The sequence below is a fragment of the Homalodisca vitripennis genome, chromosome 1 (genome assembly GCF_021130785.1).
Source record: "Homalodisca vitripennis isolate AUS2020 chromosome 1, UT_GWSS_2.1, whole genome shotgun sequence".
NCBI lineage: Eukaryota > Metazoa > Arthropoda > Insecta > Hemiptera > Cicadellidae > Homalodisca > Homalodisca vitripennis.
Window position 1 is genome coordinate 81,672,156 of NC_060207.1, and position 24,175 is coordinate 81,696,330.

Genomic DNA, 24,175 nt, shown 5'->3' on the forward strand with positions numbered 1-24,175 from the left:
AGCCGAGGGAAATCTGAGTTTTTACTCATTTTATATTTAAACAATATTTTACTTTAATTGTACTTGTACCACAGACTTAGTATTAATACCTCGTAAATTAAATTTAGAATAAATGGTATCCATAGTTAGGTCTTATCAGATACAAGTTGAAAAATAGCCTAGTCTAGTTAACTAATACTTCAATGTTGACTTTAAAACATTAAACCATTAAACTTAAAAGTCTTTACTGACCAATTAAGGTTGAATTGATTCAAAGCTTTTTTTGCTGTCTGATAGTTAAAAACTGCATAATTATGTCAGTACAGATCTAATAACCATGACAAAGATAAACATGAAATTCTGTTTTGTTTTTGATATATAAAATATGCTCTACCACATGAAACATTGAAATTAGTGGTTTTTTATTCCTTTGATATTTTTTCAATTTTAAAACTAAAATTTAATATTTCTAAAAAAGTGTTATAGTATTATAGGGTACATATGTAATGGCTCTGTAGGGAAATTGTATAGTTTTAATTTGAAACTTTTAGGATTAAAAATCGCCCTCTATGTTATTTTGTCTGATTGTTGGTGAAGCCTATCACTTGTGGGGCTTGAAAATTTGTATTTCTGTTTGTCCGTCCCATGATATCTCGAAAACTAACCGACCTATAGATTTGAAATGTTGCATGAAGCTCCACTTATAAATTAGTAGCACTGAGTTCGATGGTGGTATATCACAAACTGAATTTAGCAGAATGTTAGCAAATGTTTTTACATTGGTTCTATAGGTAACCATGATGGCAACAAGAAAATAGCAAAATAAATAAATTTGTAAACAAGCTGAGTACAAGTATATAAGATTTTAACATGTGACCTTTCATCACATGTAGATTATTCATATACTGTAGTAAAAAGAAAAAAATATTAGGGTGTAATTCAATGTTAAAAGTTTGTGACAAGATTTGATATCAGCATGCACTTGCATTATAATACCCTCTCTACCTTACCAGAACTATTATTATTTAATACACTAATCATCTGTAGGTTTTAAATGTTGCATGAAACCTAATTTCTACATAGATAAGAATGAGTTCTATGATGGTGGATGTCTAACCATAGAATTTGGCTGAGCATCATTGAAGCCTGTCATTCACTAGGTTGACACAATTTTCTTTTGTCTACCAGGAAGATGTAAAAATGTGTTTTCTGTGTAATGTCTGTTTATTTGACAGCAGCACTTCTCGAGAATGAAATAAATCATCGGTTGAAAATGTTACTTGCAATCTTAGCAAAGCCTGTTACGTGATACGTGGTGTGGCATACTTTTACTTTAACTAGGCTGCCGTGGTTGCTTTTACAAGAAGGCGTCAGTTGGAGAGTATTGGTCAATTCTTATTGAGAGGCTCTTCCATCGAGTTAAAGTCTGAGGTCATGTACCTGCGAGTCACCCTTGATAGGGTCCTGAACTGTGGACTCCATCTGGAAAGGGTAGCCAGATGGAGATAGTCTGATGCAATGCAGACAAGTGATAGATAGGTCTTAGGAACTTAAGCCGAGGCTTTTATATTGGCTCTTGTCTCCATGGTTAAACCTGCAATAATGTTTGGGGCTGTCATCTGGTGGCCAAAAAACGGAGGCCAAGGCGGTATTTAGTCTGGCTAGCATCCAAAGAATGGTTTATTTAGCTATCATTGGGGCTTTTCCAAGTGTGCCACGCATGGCTCTAGACTGTTGTTGCAACCTCTCCCCACTTGACATTGTCATTCGGACTATGGCCAGAAGGAGTGCCTACTGTCTCCAGCAGGTGAGAGCTTTGATCGGCCTCGGGCTGCAAGAGGGGGCACTGTAGAATTAGCTCTTGATTCAGGGGAATATTCTGCACATGATCTCTGATCAGATACCACAAAGGTTTTTGTTCGACAAAACCTTTAGAATTGGTATATATCTTCTAGGGAAGCTTGGTCAAAGGGAAAGAAACCTCTTCCACCAGCGGAGCTTGAATGGTTTATGGATGGTTCTAAAACAGACATTTGCATAAGCGCCGGAATCGTGGTATTCAGACCATGTAGGGAGGTGGTGGTCCCTTTGGGTCCTTATCCCACAGTCTCTCAGACAGAAGTTACAGCCATTATGAAATGTACTCGTGAGGATCTTTGTTTGCGGTACAGGAGTAAGACAATTAAAATTTTCACAGATAGCCAGGTAGCATTAAAGGTGTTGGACTATTGTGTGTTCAACTCCATACTTGTCTGGACTTACTATAAGTCGTTTCTTCCCTTGGCAGAATGAACAATGTGACTGATGACTGGTTTCCTAGTCATGAGGGGAACTCTGGGAACGAAAGAGCTGGTGCCCTAGCCAACTTGGGCTCAGCGTCCAACATGATGGGACCTCAACTTTTCTGTGGTATTTTTAGGTGTGAATTCTTTGGGGCTGTCTCGAAATGGGTTCACGCTGAACATGACAGAAGGTGGATGCTGCATCTGGTGTGAGGATAAGCAGAATGGTCCTACAGTTGCTTTCTCCCAGAGTGGAGTATAACCTTCTCTCCTTAAGTAGATTGGTATCTTCTCGGCTTATGGAACTGATTACCGGACATGGTCACCTGAGGAAGCATCTTCACAGCTCATAGGTATTCTTCCTGAGGATCCGCTCTGTATAATGTGTGAAAAACAGGAGATAATTGCTGAATACCTGCTCTTTGACTGTCCTGCAATAACAAGGGAGTACTATGACCATCTTTGGTAGACAAGGGTCTGGACAAGGGTGGTGGATTTCCCCAGGAGGACCTGAACGGTTGTTTTTGGTTGTTTGTAGAACTGCTGAAAACGTAGACTGGTTGGTCTCATGGTATACTTCTGGGGTACACAAAAGGCCCTTGAGGCTTTTTTTTGTTCTTTTAGGATAAAAAGCTTATAAATTTCACTTAGTTCTATAGGAACCTTAGCACTGCTTCCGGTGTGACAGGATATTCAGGATGGGTAAGATTAGGGGGTAGGGACCGCCTCCTATCGAGATCCATGAGGAAGAATTAGGGCACTAATCTCAAAATCATGTCCCCCTGGCAGAAGGGGAGGCCAGCTCTGAACCAGCCTCTCCAGTCAAAGCAGGCAGGGAGTGGCACACCCCTTGTTGAGGCTAGCAAGAACCTCTGATACTTAAGGAATGAGGCTCATCAACAGTCTTCTCCCACAGTAGACTAAACCTATCAGATTACCCTTGCACCCCAGAATCTCGACATTTGCGGTTAGTGATATGAAAATATTTAAACAATAAAATGACCTGAGCAACATCACAACCAAACAATAAATTGGCAAACTTCTTGTCTCAAAACACTCATAAGTCGCACTTTCTTCTCTTATTTCCAGAGAGTCGCAGTTTCTCTTTTAGTTTCTGTATATGAAATAAAAGTTCAGGTGCAGTTCTTAGACAGTAAAGTTTGGTATTGCTCATTGTCAAAAAGAGGTCTTGAGTAAGGTTCTTCACCCACAATAATGATGGTTGTAGGTGAACTTACTCTCTGTACTACATGAACATGGATTTGTTTATGGTTTTTTTTTTAATAAATGATATAGATAAGAACATATCATTTCTATCTCCTACTATTGGTATTACTTCATGTTGCATACTTGATCTTGTTCAGAAACACGTATTATAAATAGAAAACCATAGACAGAATGTATTAGGTTATAATGCATTTTAATAACATCAATGCTGTACAACTTTATTTATCCTTACCTCATTTATTCAGATCGGTTTTATAATAAATTTATTATAAGAATTAATACTTTTTAAAATTTCCAATGTAATTTATCTGTTTGTTAACAAATGTCTCGGCATTCACAATAATGCATTCATTGTAACAATGTTGTAATAGGGCTATGAGCTTGATATTTGAAAGTGGGCTCCAGATCGACAATAGCATTGATGTGATAACACTATAAAAATTGTCAGCAGTTTATTCTTTAATACTAACAGAAGTCAGTAAATACTATTCTGATATCAAAGAATCTGGAAGATATTGACTCGTTTCGAACCCGTGTCTTAGCTAGACTGGTTGATGGTTTATTTTGAGTGCAAAGTGGTTTATCACTTTGTTAGCAGAAGATTGACAAAGGTTTTTATGAAACTGTAAATAACATTTCTTTTTATTAGTTATTGTTTTTATTTTCTCTATAATTAATCTCTGTAAAAAAAAATAAATTGCCTCTTGTTACTATTATATTTTTAACCATAAATTCTTTATTAAATTATTGTGTTTTTACCGTATTTCCAATTTATCCAGTTTTTTTTTAATTTATTAACAATTATTCGTGATAAACAAGGTTGTTCTGTATATTGATACTTTTATTTGTGTTTCTATATAAGTGCAACTATCCTGATTATCATAAATACTTACACAAACCAGATTTTTACCACATTATATATTGCAAAAATATTCTCTAAAAATATTGTTGTAATTTCCTACCTTTTATAAGAAATGTTATACCCAAATTGATCGGTCATTTTATATCCAAATGACCATTATTAGAAGGTCATTTTCTAGTTTAAAAACTTTATTGAAGGAGTTGGTGGGAAATTTCATACGTTTTGATAGTTAAAAAATGGATTGTAAAATTATTTTATTCTAACTCAAAAGTTTGGATTGTTTCATTGATAGTTACACTAATGTGCAATTATGGAGGGGGTGCACCAAATCAACACTTTGTATGGTCCAAGTATTCCTCTCGGACTGACCCTGTATTTGACACTAGTTGTTTTGGTATTGCATGGGAAGTGAGATCACGGCTGATTATAAGTACTGGTTACTCATAGGTTTTATGTACGAGGTGTGTTCAAAAATTATTGTGAATTTTGAATTTTCGCTGGTTACGTATATTCGAATTTCGATTTTTTTTTTTTTTTGTGGCGTTATGTTGGTACATATGTCTCTTACTTATGTTGACAATTTCGGCCATTTTGAATGTTCAGTTAATTCTTGACAGCTGCTTTGCTTGCACGTGTTTTGGTTCGTCTTTGATGTTTACCTATTCAAAAAAATGGAACAAAGAACCTGCATCAAATTTTGTGTGAAAAACTAAATTAAGTGTGTGGATGCATTCCGAATGTTGACTGTGGCATACAGAGAAGCTAATTTGGACAAAACCAACGTTTATCGGTGGTACAAAATGTTTTCAGAAACCCAAGAAGATGTGAACGACGAAGAGCGTGCCGGACGCCCGAGCACTTCAATAACAGACGAAAAAATTGATGAAGTGAAGAAAATGGTATTGACCAATCGTCGAATCACTGTTATAGAAATTGCTGAGGACCTAGGTATATTGATTGGCTCATGCCATTCGATTTTAATCGATAATTTGGGCATGAGACGGGTCGCCGCAAAATTCGTACCAAAATTGCTCAATTTCGATCAAAAACAGCATCGCATGAACATTGCTTATGAGATGTTGTAATCTGTCCGCGACGACCCGAATTAGCTCCAGAGGGTCATAACTGGTGACGAATCGTGGATTTATGGTTATGACGTGGAAACCAAAGCTCAATCATCTCAATGGAAGCTGCCGCACGAACCAAGACCGAAAAAAGCACGCCAAGTTCGGTTGAATGTGAAAGTTTTGCTTACAGTTTTCTTCAATTGCAGGGGCGTGGTGCATCATGAGTTCTTGCCACAAGGTAGAACGGTGAATAAGGAATATTACCTGCAAGTTATGCGCAATTTGCGCGAAGCAATCCGCCAGAAACGCCCAAATTTGTGGAAAAACAAAAATTGGCTTTTGCACCACGATAACGTCCCAGCTCACACATCGCTGCTTGTACGCGACTTCTTGGCCAAAAACAACACACTAATGATACCGCAGCTACCGTATTCCCCAGATCTGGCCCCCTGTGACTTTTTCTTGTTCCCGAAACTAAAGAGGCCCATGAAAAGACGACGCTACGCCACGATTAACGAGATAGAGACGAGATCGAAGGAGGAGCTGAACAAGATATAAACAAATGATTTTTTGAAGTGCTTCGAAGATTGGAAAAAACGTTGGTACAAGTGTAATATCCCAGGGGGATTACTTTGAAGGGGAAAAAATAGATATTCACGAATAAATAAATAATTTTTGAAAATACACAAAATTCACGATACTTTTTGAACACACCAATTTGACTCCAATTGTTGGATAACAGGTATTGTGACCACTATCAAGCTAATAACAGGTAACAAGCTGAATAATACTGTAGTACTAGTAGCAGGTTTTATATAGGCCATCAGATTCATGATCGAGCTATTAGAGAACAATAATGTGGTTACAATAAAGCTAATCTAGAAGTAATATTTGTAATACCTGGAGGATTTTTTATGTTTCAGATCCATGGTTCTTTTGTTAGGGGACAGTACTATGGGCATAATAAAGCAGTCAAGCTGTTTAATTCAATTCCTGACCGATTAATGTTTTACCTCAAGGATGTTATCCAACACATGGGAAAGTAAGTATTGCCAGCTTTTTTTAGTATAGGCTCCTATGGAGCATTACAATTTTCTTTTAAAACCTTATGAAACCAAAGTCTATGAGTCATAGTTATTTAAGAGTGAAAATAAGGGCTTTACAATTGGTTTTATCACAAGACCACTTGAACAAATGTTCTTAATTTTAGACATCTCTTACTATGAATTTTCTAATTCTCATGTATAAGTCCAACAGTGAATTTGTCTTATGATTGTCATAAGCAAATGCACTGGAATATTAGGCTGATAATCTTTTTCCTATAGTCTGGTTTATACACAAATAATGGTAAAGCATAAACAGAATTATAATTTTGAGCTATCCTTATGTGTAACAAAAACACAATGTTTTGAGAATTGGTGTCTGCCTTCTTTTTTCTCTATCAACTGTTCCCTAGTGTGCAAATCACTACTTATTTGTTTCTGTTCCAAAACTTTTACTAGGATCGTCAAGAAAGTAACCCTTGTTTTGAAAAAGAAACTAAACTACTCATAATTTTTATTTTATACATAGTTTATCTTATACAGTTAAGCATTTTTCATTTTGTTTTTATCATTTCAAAAAATACCCAATGTATAGAACTCTTCCAACTGAGAATTTAGTAGATCTGACGTGATACATTTCGAAGCTCCTCATCATCACTAATATCTTAAGTTTTCCAATTCACATAACATATTTTTCAGTTTTTATGTTAAATCACTTTTCAAAAAATAATTCAAATTAATAACAGTTGTAGAAACAATTCAAATAATTAAGAAAATTAAGGAAATAGCAGAAATATACCATCGATCAACTTGCTTCCTTTTATTGACCATAATTTTTATGAGCAAACTGATGTGGCATCAATAGGGATCACCATTATCATCTGTAAAAGCAAACATATACTGTATATGAAAACTATGAGAAGATCGCACTTGAAGAAGCTTAAAAGAAACCAAATTAATGGGTTCGCTATGTAGATGATGGTATGGACTCACATTAAGACAGCTTATATTAATTCTAAGAACATTAGATATATAGGAAATCATTACACACCAATAGATCTGAACACCCAATCTCATAATCATCCAGCCCAGAAGTTCGGAGTGATCTATATATCAGATAATAATAGCGGGAAACCAGAGAAGAGAAGACAATTCCAAAAATTACAGGAGAATGGGTAAAATACAAACAGATCAGTAAAGCTTTTACCTTAGCAAATTGTGAAAGTTGATTGTGCCACATATTGATAAAGGTTTTTTTTAAATAATATTTTGTTCAAGTATAATAAGAGAAGCTTTAAAAATAGTTAAGAAGGAAAAAAAATATATTGCACCAAATTGTCAATAAGTTGCCAGCTTGTGATAAGAAATCTATATTAATCACTGTAGTCATGTTGTCAATGGTTTTTGGTTGTTTAAGCTTCAGTCATGATGGTTTCTAAAGCTTTTTGTGTATTGGTAGTTTTGGTCAAGCCTTGTTAACTCATATATACAGTAAACTTCCATTAGTCTGGCACAGTTAGGACTTGAGACATGCTGAATAATCAAATATGCTGGATTACTGGATATATATCTAGAGAAATAATCTACACATAATAAATAAACAATCACAGTAAAACATGTTCTCATTTTATAATGTTCTCAAATATAACCTAGGTAGTCCTTGTTATGAAGATCTATGAGAACTATTCTTTTAAATGGTCTATACTGTATACAGTGCGTAGTCTACGCATCACAACAATTAGACGTAACAAGGTTGAGGACGTGTTCATCCCGGTTCATCACAGCCCCGTAACGTACTGCCACTCCCAGCCTTTCCAGACACTGCTTACCTATCTCAGAAGGCATTGGCAAGACGTCAGTTGTTTAGAGCCGTCATTCCATCACAAACCTGTGCTGAGCACATTAACTGTGAAATTCACCTACCATACCTAGACTCAATGGAATTGATACGAATTTTAATTTAGGATTATCATTTATTTAATTTTTTAATTTAGATTATGTTTTCATTTTTCTTACAGGTATTCACTTACTTAGTTAGTTTGGACCCATTAAAATAAAGTTTTTAAATGATTGTTGTACAGTGTTTTGTATCTTCTGAAAACTAGTAGTGATGTTTAATTTTATGTGGAATACAATATATATGCAATGTATAGTAAATTTATATAGGCAGGTTGCTGTTTTCTTACAGCGGTTTATATAGGCCTGCAATAAAACGGCATTGTTATAAGTTGCATTTAGTTCGAATGTATGTACCGTGCACAAAGGGGACTACCAATTTACAATTAAATACATAGTGAGAGTATGAACTAAAGAGCGACAAAAGTTATATTTTTGAATTTGAGAAAGAGGGTTGATTCAAGTCGATAGAATTGTTTTTTTAGATAACATTTAACTTGAACAAATATTGAATATCAGTTTTGATCAGTTTCTTTTTAATCTTTCTTCTTTTTATAAAGTCATTGTATAATGTGCAGTTTCATAATTTCAGCAGCATTGTAGGAGTTATTGCTTTCTGAAAACCTAATGAACATGTTTAAATCATTAGCAGCTTGATTCCAAGTGATACTATTTGACTCGTCCACGTCATCTTCTTCTGAGTCAAGATCTTTAGGAGCTGTTGGATTAATAACGCTCTTATTTATGGCCTCATCTGCCAAAATTTCCACTTTAGGCTCATAAAAATCTACGTCTAAGCACTCTCTTATATCTTCTCTATTTAACTGAATTATAGGGTTCTCTAATGGCAAGTCACGTATAACATCATCAATGTCATCATAAAATGTCTCAGTTTCAGACTTTTCAGTAACGCCGTCCATTATCTACGGCCTAAATTTATACCATGACTTTTTCCATGTTTCTTCTTTTATCTCACTCCAAGCTAAAGCGGTAGCAAAGATTGCGTCCCTAATCGAAAACTGTCCTCAAAAATTGATCACATCGCATTCTGAGGTCAGTAAATTTTGTACAAAATAGCTTCTGTACTGAGATTTGAAATTCTGGATCAAATCTTGATCCATAGACTGTAGCAAGAACGTCACATTTGGAGGCAAGTGGTAGACTATTTTAATGTTACCAGCTACTAACTCTGCCCTGTCTGGATGTGCCCTGCAGTTGTCTAAAAACAAAATGGCCTTACTGTCTTCAGGCATTTTTAGTTTTTGGAAGTTACTTTTAATAGCTGGCACAAAGTCTTTAAAGAACCATTTTTTAAACTGCTCTTGATTCGTCCACGCACTTGATTGTGCAGCATAACTTCCAGGAAATGTTTTAACGCCCCTTAAGACCCTAGAACTCTTTGATTTTCCTATCACAAAAGGTTTCAGTTTATGATCACCAGTTGAATTAGAACACAGCAATATTGTTAATCTATCTTTGCTCTTCTTAAAACCAAGAATACACATTTCATCCCCACCTTTGTTAGACAGCACCAGAAAAGGCTGGTCTCATTTTCTATAGCTTGAAAGAATAAATTAAAAAGACAATATATTATTATCAAATGTAATACTTCTATAACAACTAATTTAGTTAAAATTTGGTTTTCAGTGAAAATGTGCTAAAATAAATACAAGCTTAGGTGGCAAATAGGTCAAACAGACACGATTGGAAAGGGATGAAATGGTATTATGACTACTTTTTAATCATTTCAGTTATACTACAGTAGTTGTAATTTAGTCTTGTTCATTTAAATATTATTTTACACAAAGCAGAAATTTATTTTTACAACACTTCTTATTGTTATGTGTAGCAAAACACAACTACACTATTTGTATTTGGACTAGTTGAAATACAATAAAATTATTGTTTAAATAAGCTATTATCTATAGCATAAACCACAAAACATGGTGAGCATGGAGTGAATCATTTGACAAGGATGTTTACTTCTGTACCACACAATAGCGTTGCCGTTAGCTGTTTAACACTTCAATAAACAGGCTTCTGTTTTATGTTTATTATGTCAACATATAGATTTTAATCATTCCAATTGCCGGAATTTTTCTGTTATTTTATTCAATTTATTGTAACTTAATTATTTCTATAATTTTTGAGCTTGTATATATTAAAAATATTTCAGGTTTGATCGAAATTTGGATTGTATTTTATAGTAATATGGTTGTTTTGCAAGTATTACAAAATAATTTTTAATACTTTCTCTATTGCAGCCACATACTGGTGGGTACTACTCGGTGTGGGCAGTTCCTCATCACTTACTCGTATGCAACGGACTTGCGTTTAGGCCTGTCAGGGAAGCTAATGTACAAGTACCGACTCCACTGGTGGGCGTTTCGCCCAGGTGCAGCAGCATCCAAAGTGGCTGAGGTGCAGCTGTTTGACAACCAGGATGTGGAGACTCCTTTGACAGTGGCCATTGCACAGTGGCCCAAAGTCAATGACAAACTTATCATATACGGGTACAGCAACGATGGTTATGATGACCAGGAAGATGGGGATGTAGAAAGCCGCAGATTTTTCATTACTGTCACCACACTGCCCTCGCTCCACAATTGCCATGACTGCAAGAGTGTGGCTGAGTCCTTTGATGAGGAAGGTTTGTATATGGTTTTCAAAAAAGTAAATAATCATACGAGGACTCTTTAGAAAGTAAGAGAAGTTTCAAAATAAAAAATTAACATAGTAAAAAAAACCTTTTATTGTATACATTTGAAACATATATCCTATTCTTAGGGGTTTCAACATAAACCCCATTCAAATTTAGGCACTTATGATTTTTTTCACTTATGACAAGAAGCTGTGGAAACCCCTCATTGAAGTTAGTACTTGAAGGACCTTTTCACTTGCTTCCAGGTTGAAGATATCTGGATAAGTTAGGTTGGTGGTAGGAGATCTAGATCTGACAGAGTTCTTCAATTCACAAGTTTTTCAATTCAAACTTTAAGGAAATCCTCAAACTGATCAAAACCAATGGTTAATGCGGACCTGAAGCTTCATGTAAAAATGAAAGTTCTGTATTGTGAGCCAAGTCTTCATTCGAGAGAGGTGGTAGTCATTTGGCACTAAATGTGGGCTGTATGGAGGATGATTGAACATCTCCCATCCAAGAGCTGCCTGGTATGAATGGCTGTGTGTTAAAAGATTTGAGCTCAGTATTCCCCCAATGGAGTTTTTTGTATTGGACGCTTTTTTTTGCAAAATTTTACAATATTCTGCGATATTTTACTTTCTTTATTAATTTTTGAGCTTCGTTCTAAGGAATTAACCAGAATCACACACTTATTGTCAGAAAAAGTTGCCGTAATCTTCGTGGCTGAGGGAGTTTTCTTGGTTTTATGGGAGGATACATGTGTGCCTTTTGTGATATAGGATTTTTACGGACATAGGGCATCGTTCAGTGATAAAAAATATCAGTAACACTACATTTTGAGATCTGCAATCTTATCTCTTCTTCAGGTAAATAATAAAAGCGTGTTAATAACTAACCTAATACATAAGTATTTTAACAAACTAGGTTAAAATAAACAAATTGCACCAGTGCGTTGTGACACGCATAAGTCAGGAATCACAACCACCATGTAGTGTCAACTTCACTAACTCTAAAGCATGCCCTTAATAAGAAACAAAATACAACACTAAATACAGAATGCAGGTCACAATAGGTCTGCATTTGCCGACCAACCACCTATGACTGACCAGAGGCCAATAGTAAATGGAAATTGTTACGGCAGAAATGTGCCTTTTAATCTTACAATTAAGATCCTTTACCCATGTTTCATTACCAGTGACGGTACAATCAAGAAATTCATTACCATGTTTATCATAGTGTTGAAGAAAAACCAGCAATACAGCAAACCTTTGTTTTTTGTAATCTTCTGTAATGATTTTTGAAACCTCTATGGCACAAACTTTGTGTTAGCCAAACTTATCCTGAAAAATGTCATGAACTAAACTTTGTCGAATTTGGTGAAAAAATGTTCCTAAAGGTTAAGTGATCATGAAGTGGCGATTTCCACACAATTGTTTTTCATTGATTTTCATCAACAAAAAACAATGCTTCATGATGTGCAGACTGATAGGCATGGTGCGACCATTAAAAAAAAATCAATACACCAATGCCTCACTCTGCTTTCACTTATTAGTCCATTCTTGTAAATATCACAAAATTGGCAATGGATTTCAATTGCTTTGGCCTAATCACCAAATGTACTGCACAAATGGTGGGATTGTCAATAGGAGTGCACATTTTACCTAGTCACAGTAGGAAAGGTAGGATAGCTACTACAGCTTGTTTCATACTGATTGCAGGAATCTTTTTTTCTCCAAGATGTCAGATCTAGCCCCACCCACTACCAAGCTAGTCCCATACATCTGTTACTTTCTGGATAATCCTCGTAGTAAATCGTTAGATGTTCAACTAATGTGTCATTATTTCAGTACTGTTTATTATTAACTCTCTTGATGCTTGGATATCTAAATAATTATTATGGATAAATAATAAGACAAAACCTTTAATGCCTCATTTGTTATGATCAGATTATAAATAACTGAGACATTAAACAACTAAATACTTATTTACTGTTGCTATTGAAGCCTCTTTCGGCTAAACATTTGGAATTCAACTAGAGAGAAAGAGTTCTTACAAATATATTTATGAACATATGAATGTATGTAAGAGAGTAAAAAAAAAGAAACGAGCATTGTCATCAAAGTAAGATATTTAATGTTAAAAAACAATAAAACAAAGAAAAAGCTTTCGAAATGGTTTGCATGTATGTGTTTTGTGTCGTAAAGGCAAAAATAATTGTCAATTTGAAGTATCATTTTGAACTAATGGCCAAAAAGAAAAACACAATTTTATATATACCGTATATATACAAATTTTTCATACGAACATTAAAATAACTATAAAAGTTATGTTATATTACTCATAAGTCATACCATTATGAAGTCGTGTGACTGAGGGTGGCTCGCCATTATGTAGGTAGGTTTGTGTATATAAATTTGTTCTAAAGGGAATCTGCTGCCTACAGCCCTTTTACTGTCTATCAAAAGATATAGATATCCGTATTCGGACATTAACAACAAACTAACCAGCAAAGCTACAATAAAAGAAATTATATTAAATTTAACTTGTTTATTTCTGAGTGTAGACATATAAACCAAATAGTTTAAAAACAATAACTTCTACTTTTTATTTCGATAATAATGAAAAATTTCTGCATTCATCAAGTTATTAAGCTCTAAAATTCATTGTACTAGGTGTGTAATTTTTATACTACCGTTTTAAACACCTTTTGTTAATTAACAAGTCATTGAACACTTTTTGTTAATTTGCAGCAGCTGGTGCCTATCCTTTAAACCGTCAAACTGCCGAGGTCGGTGTTTCATCGATCGTGCTCGGCCAGCTAGCACCAAGGTTGCAAAAAGAAGGTGTAATAATTGTTTTTATGTATTAGGCCGTTTCTCATGAGGGCTTTGGACCAGCAATGTGAGGTTTAAAAATTAATTGCTTGCTAAGAAGTAATTTTAAAATATTTACAATACTTACATTTGATCTGTTTGTGTGGCGGTGCTTTTGCATTGAATCAGACAAAACAATCAATCTACCTATTTATGAATTAAATGACAATTTTTCCCATAGGCAGCAAGGTAGAAGAAAACTGGAAGTACCTTATGTACTTAAATACACTAAATGTAATTTTTTTAACTCCTTATTTACTTCCATTTTCAAGTATACAAACTTTAGAACTTATAATAGATCATTGAAGAAATGTTTTATAATTTATAAGAAAACCTCTATGTAAAAATATGTTAAATCATTAATTACAATCAATTAATGTGTGCTACTATGTGGTCTGGCTGGTGCATGATGGGAAGGGGTGGTTAGAAATGTGAGAGGAGGAGACAGTAACCGACTGATGGCACTGGGATATATTATTAGTAAATATAGGTGTGGGTATTCTACATTCTTTTGTTAACGGCAATTCTTTGCCGCACATTTTATTTTTGAAGTCGATTTTTATGTATTAAATTGTTTTACACTTGAGGAGGGGGGTAGATTTCAATCATCAAACTCGGTATTATAAATTTTGTAATATGATCACACAAATTTCCTAAATCCTATTATCTTTTTAATTAACTATGGCAGACATATTAAAGTGTACTGTAGTCTCATGAAACTAGACCAGAATAGATCACTCAGTGTAGAGCCACAGTGAAGGTGATAGTGACATGTATTATAAATAATGAGTTACTGTACTGTAGTTTAACTGTGGCAGATGCCTTACGGCGTAGCAGTCTTGTGTCTCGTGACACTTCAAGATCACTCGGTACAGTGTCACAGTGAAGGTGTTAAATTTGTAGCTTACACAAAGAAGTAGTATGTTTTTTTATTATATAAGTAAGATTAGTTTCCCCTCTAATTTGTATAGAGTTTAAAATGAATGTTAACAGAGATGTTGTGACATGAAAGGAAAAAATGCACTATAAGTATTATTTAAAAGTGACACATTGTGATAGTATAAAAAAAATGATCAACCAATGTCTAAAGAGTTGAAGATGTAAAACTATCTGTATGAATAAAATTTATTGTAGAAATGGCCTCCTACTGGGATAGCAGCATTGGTCTGAGCTGCCTAAAACATGGGCTCACTATCCACACCACCTTGGACATGGCTCAGCCCCCCTCTCCATCGTTTGACTATGCCATCAATCTCAAGATAGACAACAAGATAATCATTAACACTGGAAACTTCCTGCATGTCCTGTTATTCGGCTCAGATCGGGGAGAGGTGACTTCATCGCATGATGACAACATTGTGCCTGCTGAGATAAACCATTAGTAAGTAAAGTTGCTAACAAACAATATTTTTAGGGTTAACAAAAGATTGGTATTTAAATTGGAATGAGCATGTAAAAAGAAATTTTAATAAAAATTAATTCCTGAATTTATGCACTGTTTGACTACCATGTGGGTGGATCAATGTGGATAGTATTTTGTTTCAGGATAATGCTTAAATTCAAACATAACAGGAAATAATGACAGCCAAAAATCACTTATGATTTTTTTTAATTTTTACTGTTTATAGCCAATATATTGTTGAGTACATTCTTACAGTAAAAAACATAACATCAAATTTGTAATTTAGGATACCTGCTCATCGCTAAAGTACTAGAGCAAATAACGGGGTCAACCATACTCAAAGACTAAAGTTTTTTTAAGCCTGCTTATTTGGGAAACAAGTTTTTGAAATATATGTTTAATATTATAAAATTTGAAAATGACCACAAAGGATTGTTAAAAATGTCTTGATGAACATAGCTCTTTACTCTATTGAAGAACTTTCCATTCTGTATTAAAGTAGCTTCTTATGAATATGCGTAAACGAATATATTAACCAATAAATGTTAATAGTGTTATATGAATGACACTGTCATTGTATGGCATATACAAAAAATTAATACATATTATTGACTATTAACTTTTAACGATCACTTGGATTGTATTTACAATTACCTTACTAAACCTTATCAACCTCAGAACAACACAGGTTTTCATGATCCATTATTATAAGGAATGTAAAAAAAAAAACTCTCAAACAATACTGTATATAGCTGATGACAAGCAAAACAGATAATAATAGTGAATATAAATCAAGTTAGTCACACTAGTTGTTGCATCAAAAAACTTAGTAAGGAATATCCAACGTTATCTAGTGGAAATACAGCAACTAAGTGAACAGTTAAATGTCAACTGCAGACCGCATAACCAGCCCGTGACTCTGTATTCGGTGCTGGCCGAGTAGCATGTAACCAGTACTTGTGTATACCTCAATGAGGTAATCGCTTAAGTACTGAAGAAAATTTGGTCTGGATGCATTTATCGTGCATTTAGTGTTGAAAAGACATTTTTAATTATTGCTTAGTTAAATTATTCTTTCTTAGAATATGGTATTATTACAACAAAATTTTAAGTTCAACTGTGACTGGTGCCATCCATATGGCTATATCCACATGCTTGTGCCATGCATAACCAGATGAAATGAAATGTTGAGAATTTCACTGATTATTGATTTATTGTTGCAGTGATACGCATTCCAGTTGTGAATGCTCTGTCATACTAAATTAAAATAAGAAAATACAGTATATCTGTGTGCCTCAATTAGAGCAATTCCATTGGTATGGATATATCCTTATACCATGCTGGTAATGTTTAATTTATTCATCCGTCTGCTTTATGTTAAAATGAAAGGAAGTCTCTAAAATTATTAAAGCCGGCTAATTTAAGCCACTCCATAAATACTAAACTGGAATCAATAATTGATTGTTGCTGCTGGTCCTTTGAACTTAAGACACAATAATTGATATTAGAATTAAGTTTAACTTTTTCAAGAAATGATATTTGATGATATCTTGACATGAATGGCACCCCATTTTGCATTTTTCATTCTTCAATTATAAGTAGAACATAGTCAAAAGTCATTGATTTAAAAAAATCTCATACATTTTTAGGGTTGGGATATTATTTCCCCTGTAACTAGAATAATACCACACTGTGATGTTTTTTAGTATCGGAGAGAAGTTGTCATCAATGACAGACGACTATATCTGCCCCTGGAAGACTAGCAATAGCAGCGGCTTTACTGTGCCCATGTCCAGACGCAAAACGCTGACACGCTCTGTAAACAAGGCCTGGCTGAACACTATCATGGATAAGGCCGAGAAGGTAATTATATTTTTGAGATAATTACTCAATCCTCCTTGGCTCTTTATATTGCGTCTGCAGAAATCACACAAACAAAAAGGTTTATTGCCAACATCAACAGTACAACATTGTTATAAACATCCAACTGCAGCATGAATACACTTCACTGAATGTGCAACTGAGTTATACTGAGTTCAGTTTCAGTTCACCTTCTAATTATTGCAGCGTTTGAAGTCTAACGCTGTGACAGATTTGGCATCTGGTATCAACAACCATTTGAAGAGATCCAAAACAGTCACAGACGAAGAAGTTCAGAACTCTCTACGTCGTTTTGACATCAGAGACACCTGGACTACAAGCAAATGTAATCAAGATGAAGTAGTGTTGCACTCAATTGTGTACCTGATGAGACAATGAGAAAACCACTTCATCTTGATTACACTTGTTTATAGTCCAGGTGTCTCTGATGTCAAAACGATGTAGAGTGTTCGTTTTGAGCTTCTTCATCACTGACTGGATCTGGATCGATGGTTTTGGATCTCTTCAGATGGATGTTGATTCCAGATTGTAGGAGTCAAATCTGTCTAAGCATTAGACTTCAAACGCTGCAATAAGTGGAAGGTGAACTGGAGCTGAACTTAACATTCTTATTGAATGAACCCTTTTCATCATTGCTCTACGTTATGTGGAGTTGTACTAAATAACATGTGCGACAACAATTCAAACTGCATCAGCTCTTCTGCATACAAACATTTTCTGCACAGTGCATTAGTAGGCCTACAGATTTTTGTATTTAACTTTTTTTATACAATAAATTCAGATTGTTGTTCTGAAATTTATATTTAATGTTCCAAAAGCCGTTTGAAAAAATAGTTTTTATTTCATGATATTTCTGCAGCATTTAGTTTTTATTTCGCGATTTTGTAAAAGTTAAGTGAAATAATATAATATTGCAAATTTGTTTGATGTTCTGTCTAAATACTGTAAATCTTATAAACTTGATAAAACAATGAGCAGTTATATATTTAACTACTAGAGGATAAATGGATACATTTATACATAAATGAATTTGTTGTAAAAAATTAGAGTACATCAGAGAATATTATTAATACTCAATAAAATTCATTAAAAACAAAGTTGATTAATTTTTAAGACCGGCAATGGTGTGTGTTATCCATGTCTCCCCTTCTTACTCTCATGTAAGATTAATATTTTCATTAGAGGCTCACCTGATAAAACAGGATAATTAATATACATTAAAAACTATTTTATATATATATGAGTGTTCATTTGTAAATAATATGCAGTAAAAAGTGTTATTTTACAATTTTGTGTTAAAAATTCATTATTAAACCAAATTTAAATAGTTCATTATTTAGAAATACAATATATTAAAAAAAATGTTTATGGTATTCAAACTTTAGTTACTTTAAAACTATAATATAAAATTTACATCATTGTATGATACAAAGAACATAAAAGACTGAATAAGGTAGAACTTCATAGTGACCACATAATACAAGTGACTTCACTGCTACAGTAATTAATTGAAACTGCATTTTTATTTATAATAATTTAAAGAAGTTGTGGAACGGTTAAATTGGCTGTTGATAATAGAGAGCCCACCAATAAAGAAGAGGCATTGATTTCTTATAATGCCTAAACATCTATAAAATATATTTTCTCTAAGTTCAAAGCTAATTTTTATTATAATATACTATGAGTGATAAACATAAAAAATATGAAACAGGGCATTTTAGTTAAAATTAATATATTTATTAATAAAAATCTGAAAATAACTATTTACCATGCTGTTAATTTGATATAAATTCAAATTCATGGTACAATCTAATAAAACTGAAAAATTATATAAACTAATTATTAAAATTATTATTATAATTATTATTATAATTATTGGAAAATTTTCTTATCTAAGGTTTCGTAGATAAGGTCTGTCATCTGGACCAACAATGGATATATTTCCTTAAGGGAGCTAGGTAAAGGACACCTCCCTCCCCCTGCCACAAAGTGAAGGAGTTCTATAAATACTTCCTTGCCAACCATGATAGGCAAGGAACGTCCAGGCACGGAGCCACGGAGCGTCCACCTGACCTTTTCAAAGGCCTTTTGTGAACTAAAAAATTCTTCGAGAGACACAATGTGTAGTATTAGATATAATTGTGTTTGTCATTTTGGTCAAAGTCCATAATTCTAATATGTTTACGGCATTGGTAGGATTAAAACCCTATAAGTGCTGACTATATTCACCTGTAGTGCTAGATGTTCTTAGGAGTTTTATAGGCATATAAAAGTACATAAACATTAACAATGTACAACATATAATATATGTGTGTGTTTTTTTTACAGCAATAGCTAAAGAATAAGACAATAATTATTACAATTTACAATTAATTACCCTTGCATGTTGAAAGTTAGTAACTGGCTTTTTAGAAAAAAATGTGTTTACTTTTTTCACATTTAGCACAGCACTTTACTAAACTCTCAAATAAAAATCCAAAATATAAAAAATAAGGACAAATGTATTACAAATAGAAAAAAGCACAGGGACTAAAATTTGTTGTGTGTGCCCATTGAAATGCTCCAAAAATCTGGCAGATTCAAACAATTACTTCAACATTTGAGATTTATAGCGACCAGAATTAGTCCTAGTTGGTGTTTTACATATTCATAACATGTATTATGGCTAAAAAAACTAGAAATCTTTAGTTATCTGGTTTTTTTATCAATGAAAACAAAATAATTCCCCAATAGGTCTTCTTCTTGTAAATAATTTCACAAAAATGTTAGATGTTCAATAATTTTCTTACCTATGAAGATTTCATGGCATCTTATTTAAAATATAACTTTTACACCACATGGAACGATAATAGGTACATAATATATCCCCAAATCTGACAGCCTGTCCACTACAAACAGGGTTAAATCCAAATTTAATTAGATTTTTTGGCAACTTTTCTCAAATAACAACAAAAAGAATATGTAAGCAAATGGTTTTTTAGTGATTAAATGTTTTTAGGTAAATTATTTAAAAATTAGTGTACATAATAGTGATATAGAGTGTGTGCTTCACTGTTGGTAACTAATAGTTTATTATATTTTGTAGGTTTATGCATTTGAGGAGTCAGAGGATGGGTGTGAACCAATGTTCAAGTGGTATAGAAAACGCAGACTCGCAGACAAGATGTATGAATTCTGTAGTGATGAGGATGATGAGGATATGGAGAACATACGACCACCAGCCAAATCTGTGAGGTAAGTTCAGAACTCTACTTGAGAAACTGTTAATGCTTTACATATCACAAGAAATTACCTTCTGTGTTACATTTTCTAGCAATTATTTATTATAAGTAAAAATTATTTTTGCAAAGAAATATTATAAGTACAAGATAGAGTGCATCTGATAGTAATATATGAAAAAATTATGCGTAATGATTTTTTGTTTATATATATATGGCGAAACATGTAAACTATATATATATATATATATATATATATATATATATATATATATATATATATATATATATATATATAGTATTGCGTTACATTTCAATTAATTTTCAAAAGTATATAATATAGTATAACTTGAAACAAATATAAAAATAAATGAGGTTAGAAACACATAACAACACCTAATTGTGTCCTACAGATGATTTTTTTGGAGAGCTAATGTGGTGACCTGTGCACATCTTATCAACAATTTTGTATAATATTTATTATCATAATTTTGAAATCTATTGATAGCAATTAGAAACATTTATCAAAAGTTTGATTGTGTTGCACAATATGTGCAGGTAAGAAGATTGCTCATCATTAGCCTTATTGAAGTTGATGTTTCTCCAATGTTTATTTATTTTTATTTGTTTAAAAAAGTCACAAACTTCTGTGGCTAACAGTACCCATCATTTCAAACAAAAATGTCCCATAAACATTTTTGAGAAAAAAAAGTTAAGAAATTTTGCAAGCCACCATTTTTTAATATCCTAAACATATTATTATCTGTAGAAGTAGTAAAGCTACAGATACTAAACTTTTCACATAGTTAGTGAGTGATAAATAAAAAGAATATTGTAAAATATAATAGTGCTATTCCTTTCAATATTAACAAATTTGGTGCTTGTTGAAAATGTTAAAGTCAAATTACAAAAAAATCAGTATTGTTATGAAAAATTTACAAGATACCAACTATCTTTTTTACAATTCTAACGGTACTTTGCAACATAAAGTGAGCACGACCACATTAAAAGTATGTGTGCACAAGCTGGGAGCAACAAACATGTCAAAACAGCTGATGCTTTTCAATTAACAATTAATGTTTTTTGCGTCCAGTTTGTGTATACAGGGTGTTCAGTAAAAGTATTCCAATACTTTGGGGTTTTGTTTTACACATAAAAATGAGCAAAATAGTTCATATGAAGGTGTATGTCCTAAAACCTTTAGTTTTCCGTCTATCTGCCTGTATGTGTATTTTATAAAAAATAATTATATCTTTTTAACCAGTTAAGATAAAGGTATAAAACTTGAGAATTGTATTAACCTCTAGTAAACTTGTTTTTAAATAAAATATTAACAAAATCCCTTTCCCCGTTTCAAAAAGACGTATGTTTAACATTTTTAAAGTCAAATAACACAAAACTGGTATACAAGGTGTATTCAAAAAGTATCGTGAATTTTGTGTACCCGTTGTCCCGTTAATCCGTCCTAATTGGAACCGAGCCCTATTCGGATTATGTGATTGTTCGGATTAGCCAGAATTACAGAAAAATACGGTTTTAAACTTGAGAATGGGTCTATTTTGTTATAGAATTATCAACATTGTTTATTAAAACATTTTTTCTGACTATTGCATTGTATTTCTTGACAAATAAACGTGTTTGCGAATACTAAGCACATTTACCGTATTTAGTGTGAGAGTTCTATTGTTAAGCAATGTGAGCGTACTGGATATTGTACGGGTCCACGCGCTACGGGTCAGACTGTACTCCCCCTCCCACGGCACGGCTTGCCAAAAATACACACACTGACTCATAGAATAGCCGCACATTGCGCTGTAGTCTGCAGTGTGTCGTCTGTCATCTCAGTGCAAACATCGATTCCACTGTTGTGATTATTTGCGTGTGAGAGCTGATTGTTATGGCGAGTAAGCAAAAGCATACTACCGTCACTCTTAAAGACAAGCTAGACGCCCTACAGCGTTTAGATAAGGGTGAAAGTGTGACTAAATTGGCAACAGAGTTTAATGTTGGCAAATCTACAATTTGTGATTGGAGGAAAAATCGTGCAAAGCTTGAACAATATTGTGCTACTTCTTCTGGCCAGACTCTTGAAAACAGACAAACAGTGAAGCAATCCCAGTATGATAAAGTGGATGAAGCGCTTTTTGTTTGGTTCTCCCAGGAAAGGGAGAGAGGAACTCCTTTAAGTGGGCCTATTATTCAAGAAAAGGCAATTCAATTGAATGAATTAATGAACAGCGGTGAATGTTTTCATGCTAGTACTGGGTGGCTAGACCGATGGAAGAAGCACCATGGAATACGACAGTTGACAATTACAGGAGAACAACTTTCATCTGACCACGATGCAGCAAGGGAATACGTGAGTACATTTGAAACTTTGATATTGGATGGAAATTATTCTCCACAGCAAATTTATAATGCTGATGAAACCGGCCTCAACTTTAGAGCACTGCCTACAAAGAGTTTGGCATCTAAAGAAGAAATCCATGCTCCTGGTTTTAAAATGAGCAAAGATCGAGTAACAATAATGGCATGTTCTAATGCTGCTGGTAATCACAAGCTTCCACTAATGTTGATAGGGAAATCTGCTAGACCTAGAGCTTTCAAAAATGTCAATATGAACTCATTGCCAGTTTATTACAGGAACCAGAAAAAATTGTGGATGAACGGACAGTTGTTTAAACAATGGTTTCATGACGAGTTTGTACCCCGTGTCCAACAATTCAGTAATGACAATGATTTATCCCCACGTACTATTCTCTTGATTGACAATGCGCCATCGCACCCAAATACCGAAGAACTTTCTAGTGGTGAAATTAAAGTATCATTTTTACCTCCAAATGTTACAGCCTTATTGCAGCCAATGGACCAAGGTGTGCTGCAATCACTTAAACGTAAATACCGCAAGCAGTTTTTGCAAACCCTGATTGAAGATGAAACAGTCTCTTTGGTTCAAAAATTAAAACAAACTAACATCAAGGATGTTGTGTATTGGATTGCTGATTCTTGGGAGAACATTACAGACCAAACTTTGAGGAAGTCTTGGACAAAACTATGGCCTACCCTTGCGTTCCAAGACAACCAAGCAGACAACGATAGAGAAAATGTGTTACGGCTAGTTCAAGCAATTCCTGGTTGCGAGAAAGCAGATGAAACAGACGTCAATGAATGGATGGTAACAGATGGTGCGTGCTCCGAATTCCTAACTGGTCACGACATAGTTGCGGCAGTCACTCAAGAATCAATCAACTGTGAGGAGGAAGGAAGTGACGACGAGAACCTGGGTGATAAAGGAGAGTTGGTGCCACACGCAGACGGTGCAGCAGCGCTTAACCTTGCACCACGATACTTAGAGCAACAGGCTACTGCTACACCTGCCGATAACATGTTTATGACACGATGGCGAAACTACGCGTCATCCAATAGACTCTCTTCAATGCGACAGAAGACAATAACTGAATTTATGTCTTTTAACAATTAATATTGTACTCAATAATAATATCAGTACTGTAAGTCCAATTTTTGTTTGATTTCACTTCTTAATACAGTAATTTAACTCATACTTAACCTATAAGTTTCAATTTGGTACTGTATTTAACTTCATTATTTATGTACTGTACCGTACACAATGTTTCTTAATAAAATACTGTATGTCTATTTAATTAAAGTTTTCTTTGTTTATGTACGAAATGATGCACCCATTTTCTTTTTTTAGGTAATTAGTTCCTATAACTGTTCATTATCGTTGTAAATAATTCCTCCTGGACCTGTTCGGATTAACCGACGTTCGGATTACACGTG

At 33.9% G+C, this 24,175-nt stretch overlaps 1 protein-coding gene across 1 annotated transcript in view; it reads left to right on the plus strand.

Moving 5' to 3' along the window:
• LOC124365612 overlaps positions 1-24,175 on the plus strand; it is a 64,789-nt gene that overhangs the window by 1,045 nt on the left and 39,569 nt on the right. Inside the window, exons 2-6 of the mRNA XM_046821606.1 lie at positions 6,341-6,459; positions 10,621-11,006; positions 15,008-15,254; positions 16,982-17,138; positions 20,242-20,390. Coding sequence (XP_046677562.1) covers positions 6,341-6,459; positions 10,621-11,006; positions 15,008-15,254; positions 16,982-17,138; positions 20,242-20,390 — 1,058 coding nt within the window. The remainder of the gene's footprint in view (positions 1-6,340; positions 6,460-10,620; positions 11,007-15,007; positions 15,255-16,981; positions 17,139-20,241; positions 20,391-24,175) is intronic.